We start from the raw sequence: 7,140 nt of genomic DNA, 5'->3' as shown, positions 1-7,140 counted from the left end.
TATATACATACATATATATATATATATATATCACACACAAATTGCTGTTCCTATTTGCGAATGTAACGCAAATATAGTTTGAAATAGTTTACGAAGAGTCAGAGAACAAGGGAGGTAACTTTGAGCCCACTGAGTAGCACAGGCCTTTGTTGAGGTTGTTTAGCACTGAGTCACCACTGGTTGAGCAGGTTTCTGGTTAAAGGCGCTTCAGCCGTGACCACCCTGTCTTTTTCAGTAACTAGGAATTGCAGTGCTCAAATGTTTTTTTTTTTTAATTTTAGAAAGTGGAGTGTGATTTTCAAGATTTAGAGTAGTAGTAGTAGTAGTAGTAGTAGTTGGGGAGTGACAGGGTGGGGAGAGAAAAGTGGGGACAGGGTGAGTATGGTTCAGTGTAAGGGAGAGGTGGTGAAAAACCAGGAAGAGTGTGTTTGAAGGGGAAAGAGAAAGTGGGGGAGTAAAGATGGTGAGAGGGTGTGTGTTTGAGAAAGAGAGAGACAGGCAGAGCAGAGCAGAGCAGAGGTAGTATGGCTTGATAGGAGGCAAAACAATATAGAGGGGGGGAGCTGAGGTGTGGGAAGAGTGTTTTAAGAGGAGGTGGTATCAGAGATTGAGAAAGAAGGAAAGACAAGGTGGGGGCACAGAGACAGAGAGAGAGAGATAAAAGAGAGAAAGATAAGAGAAAGAGACAGAAACACAGAAAGAGAAGAAAGAGATAGGCACAGAGAGAGAGAGAGAGAGAGACAAAGACAGAGAAAGAGAGAGAGGAAGAAAGAGAAAAAGAGACAGACAGACATACAAATAGACAGAGATAGATGGAGGGAGAGAGAAAAAGAGAGAGAGAGATAACAGGGAGAAGAAAGAGACAGAGAGAGAGAAAAACAAAGGGAAAGAGAGAGACAAGAAGAGACTGAGAAGGTAGGGTAGGGTAGAGTGTGAGGGCAATGGTTAGTAAAAAACAGACACCCACCTCACTAAGGAACCGCCTAAGGTCTGTGTTCATTTCTCTGTTGGTAACCGGATAATAGCCAGGCTCCTGCATCTTTTTCATTTTCACCGTAGCCGCTTGCACCGACCGGACAACATCTTTCCAGTATGGCTTCGTAGTACTGCTACAACTGCAGGAATAAAACGGAAAATAGGATAAAGTGTTACGGGGTCAGGTGAATGAAGGAAGCGATTAAAACAAGAGAGAGAGAATACACGTGGATGGTTTACAATGACGGAAACAGGGAGAGAAAAGTAAGGTCTTAGGGAACGGTAGATGTTAGTATTAGGGGTTAGATAAAAAGAAAAGAAATAAAATTAAACAGGCGCAGGAGTGGCTGTGTGGTAAGTAGTTTGCTTACCAACCACATGGTTCTGGGTTCAGTCCCACTGCGTGGCACTTTGGGCAAGTGTCTTGTACTATAGCCTCAGGCCGACCAAAGCCTTGTGAGTGGATTTGGTAGACGGAAACTGAAAGAAGCCTGTCGTATATATGTATATATATGTATGTGTGTGTGTATGTTTGTGTGTCTGTATTTGTCCCCCTAGCATTGCTTGACAATCGATGCTGGTGTGTTTACGTCCCCGTAACTTAGCAGTTAGGCAAAAGAGACCGATAGAATAAGTACTAGGTTTCCAAAGAATAAGTCCTGGGGTCGATTTGCTCGACTAAAGGCGGTGCTCCAGCAAGGCCACAGTCAAATGACTGAAACAAGTGAAAGAGTAAAGAGAGAGAGATGATTGAACTTAACAAAGCTAGAAAAAGATCATTGAATATTAATAACGGGGGCAAAGAACAAAAATATTGGTTTTGAATTTTGGCACAAGGCCAGCAATTTCAGGGAAGGGGCTAAATAGATTCCATCAACCCAAGAGTTCAACTGGTACTTGTTTTATCAACCCTAAAAGGGTAAAAGACAAAATGGACCTTGGTGGAAATTGAACTCGGAATGTAAAAGTACATGAAATGCTGGTCGACTCCGATTCAAGCCAGGCCTACGATCAACTTTTAGTTTCCAGACATCATTAAACAAGTCGTTTTTCAATAACTGCAAGCTGTGCACAATTTGACAAAGACCTAGCTCTTATTTCTAGCAAACTGAGCAACCAAGTACGGTCCCCCCTCATCGACTCTCAGACACAGCTGTTACCATTATTGGTATCTTTAGACAAAGAATAAATCAATATCACATGGATAAGTTCAATGGCCATCACACTTCCATTCTGTTACATCATCGGAAGTAATCTTACACCAGATGGTTATTCAATAAAAGCAATATATTTATATATATATACATACACACATAGAATATACATATATATATATATATATATATGTATTGTCGGTAGATCATAAATCTAAAAGAGAAGCACACTCTAAGTTATAGAGTATTTAGGTAAAGATAGATATGACCGGTTCATAGGGTTACCTGGAGTTTCGAGTCCATAAAACATTTGCCTTTACATATGTCTTATCACACCTTAATGCTGTGTTTCTCAACCTTTTTTTCCGGTACCCAACTTTTTAATAACAAATTTTCCAGGGCCCCACATTTTAATAACAAAAAATTTAGTGCCTGTCAACATTTTTTTTTTTTTTTCTAATACAGAAACACGATTTTTAATTCAATTACCTGGCTGACTGATATCTTGAATCGTTTACTGAGAACCCTGTGCCTTGTGCATATGGTACAGATTCTTGATTTGAGGAAACAATTTTGTTAACTTCAGCAGTAAATCACTACATTTTGTAATTTAAAGCCGTTTTCCCTTGTCAAATGCACTGAATCCACATTCGACCAAATAAGACGAAGCAAAATGAATCAATAATTCTCTTGCTGATGTAGAGATGTTGGGGTATTTTCTTTCAACCTCATCACATAGCCACATATTTGTACCTTTCAATTTAACCCTTTCGTTACCACATTTCTGTTGAGATGCTCCGTGTTTCTTTCAATTAATTTTAAATATAACAAAGGATTTAATAAAATAACTTCTGAGGCCCTTGTTGCGACTTGGCAAACAGTACAACCCCACCGGTAAACACAATATCTTCAATCAACAACCTCACGATATTGTATACTGTGCAACGTCTATAATAATAATATGCTGGCATGGGTTGGATGGTTTGACAGGAGCTGTCCAGACACCAATTGTCTGTTGTGGCATGGTTTCTACATCAGGATGCCCTTCCTAATGCCAACCACTTTACAGAATGTGCCAGATGCCTTTTAAGTGCCACTGGCCCAAGTGCATTTTCCATGGCAGAGGCACTTGTAAAGGACAAGCCTTTATGTATGGATGACAGCAATGTTACTCTGCTTAACACATCTTCTCAAGTACAGCAAATTGCCACAACTTACGATTCCTTTATGATGACGACGATGATGGTGATGATGATGATGATGATGATAGTGGTGATGATGATGATGATAACAATGATGATGATGGTGACGATGATGATGATGATGATGGACTGATTCTAAGTATGCCGTTACCTTTTGCCTGCTGCTCCTGTCAACTCTTAACTAACGACTCATTTGCTATTTTGATACGAAAAGCAAAAGCACACTTAAGCACTACAAAACGTATTTCCAGGCCATTAAGAACAATCCGACAAGGCCAGATCGGTTTATTTCCGTACAAACACTCAGAGAGTTACGAGTGCATTCGGATCAATAATAATTCTAACTAAAAAGCAAACAGAAAACACATGACAATATTATTAGTTATTGAATGCTTAACAATTGCCTTTCTTTATAACGCTTTCCAGAATAAGTCTTACCAGAAAGAGTCCAAAACTACAACTGACATGGCAAAATTGATGTTGTATTAAGAAGTCATTAAATCTGTCTTTGAATAGGTTTAACTTCCAAAGACACCAATGTCTGTTTGGTCAATCATATTGCAATTCTTCTCTTTTATCTCTGACTTGTTTCAATCATTAGACTGTAGCCATGCTGGGGCACTGCCTTGAAGAAGAGTTCTTAGTCAAATGAATTGACTCCAGTGCTCTTTTTTCTTTGTTTTTCTTTTTTTTTTTTAAGCTTGGTATTTATTTCATTGATCTCTTTTGCTGAACTGTGAAGTTATGGGAACTTAAACGAACCAACATTGGTTGTCAAGAGGTGGTGGGGACAAATACAGGCACAAAGGAACACACACACACACACACATATATACATAGATGTATATATGTTACCTGGTGACCTTGCCGGTGTGATGATGTGTAAAAAGCATCCAGTCTACACTGTGAAGAGGTTAGCATTTGGAAGGGCATCCAGCCATTAAAAAACCATGCCAAAACAGACAGTGAAGCCTGGTGTAGTCTTCTACCTGGCCGGCTCCTGTCAAACTGTCCAACCCATGCCAGCATGGAAGGCAGATGTTAAGTGATGATGAGGAGGAGGATATGTATGATGGGCTTCTTTCAGTTTCCATCTACCAAATCCACTCACAAGGCTTTGGTTGGCCCGATGCTATAGTAGAAAACACTTGCCCAAGGTGCTACGCGGTGGGACTGAACCCAGAACCATGCAGTTGGGAACCGAGCTTCTTACCACACATTCACAATTCCTAAAAAAATTTATTTATAAAAACATAATGGGATTTTTTTAAACCATCAAAAGTCTATGAGGATCCACCCAGGTGACAGAGGAATCAAAAGGATGAATAGGGGAAAAAATGGTTGTGAACCACCGATATAGATAAAAAGCATGACATCTGAATCAAAAAAATTCTTACCGAAAATTGAAGAAATTGGCAATGGGCAGAAGCAAAGGTAACTGATGAGATTCAGACAGTCGTGTGTTGCGATGCAGGTTCAATTTCGGCGACAGCATTTTGCAGCAGGACGTGCAATAGTTATGGGAATAGAGATTTTGAACTGCTTGCATCAGCTGTTGCAGTTCTTTGGATGATACAACCTGAACATTTTTGGTCAAAGTGTGAGCACAGCGCACACACTGCGTGAAAACGGTGTGGCCGTTACATTTCGGTACCACTGCTTGCATGCTTACGGAAAGAACACTTTAATGTGGGAGGTAAAACCTGGAATGAGACGAGAACAAAATGTATCAGAATATATTTCGGAGGTAATGGAATACAGATAAGGAAAATGAAAATATGGAAAGAAAAAAAAATTCTATAAAATTTAGGAGGTAACAAAAATATAAAAAAAACTAAAAAGAACACAGGTTGTGTGTGTGTGAGATCAAATGAGTGTGTGTGTGTGTGTGTGAGTGGCTTAATCTGAGAGAGCTATTATTATTATTATTCAAATTCCGCCGAGGTCGACTTTGCATCCCATCCCTCTGGGGTCGATAAATTAAGTACCAGTTGCGTACTGGGGTCGATCTAATCGACTGCCTCTCTCCCCCAAAATTTCAGGCCTTGTGCCTAGAGTAGAAAAGATTATTATTATTATTTTAGAGTTGCAATATAAATATATGCTAGTGTGTGTGTGTGTATCACAAAAATCACACCCTCTTGACATAAATAGTATCAACCAAGATTCCATCATGGTGTCTTGTGTGTGTTGCTTTTATATATTCGGTAATTCAACTGTGAAATCCTATATCTTATTATTTACAAACATAAGAACCACAAATTATATCACGTACACACGTGTGTGCGTGTGTGTGAGAGAGAGAGAGAGAAAGAGAAAGAGAGAAGTAGAGAGAAAAGACAGAGAGAGAGTCCTTTGTCTCTGATGCTCTGATCCTCAGAATGTATGCAAAAATAACTTTGGCAGTAATCCACAAATTTCTTCTTCTTCTTGTGGTGGTGGTGGTAAGTTGGTTGGTTGGTTGGCTGGCTGGCTGTTGATTCAATGGATTACGTGCAGTTTCTCAATGTCACAGGGATGGAAAACCCGGTGAGATTGAAACTCAGTATGCTAACAAGAGGAGATAACCAAATAGTGCAAGGAGCTCGGTTCTTAGCAGCCCGCTATTTCCACCAGTTGCTGCCCCTTCTATGAGCGCCTGTCTAACATTATTGACGATAACAACAACAACAACAACAACAACGATAATAGCAATAATAATAATGATGTTGATCGTCATCATCATCATCATCATCATCATTTAGTGTCTATTTTCCATGCTGACATTGATTGGACAGTTTGACAGGAGCTGGCACACCAGGGGGCAGTACCAGTCTCCACTTGTCTGTTTTTGGCATGCTTTCTGTAGGTGGTTGCCCTTCATAGTGCGAACCGTTTTATAGAATGTATTGAATGCATTTTACGTGGCACTGGCACAGGTGCCATTTAAGTGGTACTGGCATAAGATCAGACATTTGTGGACAGAGCAGTTGATTGCATAGACCTCCCCAGTACTTAACTGGTACCTTATTTCATTAACCTGCTAAAGGGTGAACAGCAAAATTGACCTTGGTTTGAACTCAGAACACAAATAATAATAATAATAATAATAATAATAATAATAGGCATACTGCAAAAATGAGGTCCTTGACAGACAGTACAACATCCCCATCCACCGGTGTACACAATACCTTCAATCAACAACATCATGATATTGGAATATTGTGCGATGTCTTAGATAACAATACTCTTTTTTTCTTTTTTCTTGTTTCAGTCATTTGACTGTGGCCATGCTGGAGCACCACCTTTAGTTGAGCAAATCGACCCCAGGACTTATTCTTTGTAAGCCTAGTACTTATTTTATCGGTCTCTTTTTGCCGAACTGCTAGCATCGGTTGTCAAGCAATGGTTGGGGGACTAACACAGACACAAATATATATATATGTATATGTGTGTGTGTGTGTGTGTGTGTATATATTGACAGAGTCTATCCCTAATCAGCAAAATATGCCCCCTCCCGTCTCCCTCACACAACGCAGCCAATCCATAGCACTTCCAGGTTAGAAATTTCTGGAATCTAACAGTTCCTTAGCTAAAAGTCCCCTGAACCAGGTAGCCCTGAACAGGTAGTCTTGAACAGGTAGCCATGTCATTTGAACACACACACACACACACACACACACACACACACACACGCACACACACATTACCACCAGCAGCAATACCACCACCACCACCACCACCACCACCACCTCATACATCCCAAATTTTAAACAACAGTCTCGCAGCAACCTAACACAGCCGGCACATCATATGCTTTTTATACAAAC

At 40.0% G+C, this 7,140-nt stretch overlaps 1 protein-coding gene across 4 annotated transcripts in view; it reads right to left on the bottom strand.

Moving 5' to 3' along the window:
• LOC106870038 (N-acetylglutamate synthase, mitochondrial) overlaps positions 1-7,140 on the bottom strand; it is a 91,802-nt gene that overhangs the window by 18,803 nt on the left and 65,859 nt on the right. For all 4 annotated transcript variants that reach the window (XR_008265844.1, XM_052974196.1, XM_052974195.1 and 1 more), the window contains 2 exons: positions 4,729-5,034; positions 968-1,115 (listed from right to left, as the gene is read on the bottom strand). Coding sequence is in view for 3 of the 4 variants with exons in the window: in XM_052974196.1 (XP_052830156.1) it covers positions 968-1,115; positions 4,729-4,997 (417 nt within the window). In the remaining variant the exon portion in view is untranslated. The remainder of the gene's footprint in view (positions 1-967; positions 1,116-4,728; positions 5,035-7,140) is intronic.

Source organism: Octopus bimaculoides, chromosome 18 (assembly GCF_001194135.2).
Source record: "Octopus bimaculoides isolate UCB-OBI-ISO-001 chromosome 18, ASM119413v2, whole genome shotgun sequence".
In the NCBI taxonomy this organism is placed as follows: Eukaryota; Metazoa; Mollusca; class Cephalopoda; order Octopoda; family Octopodidae; genus Octopus; species Octopus bimaculoides.
Note: the sequence above shows the minus strand (reverse complement) of the source record. Positions and strands in the feature narration are given on the sequence as shown.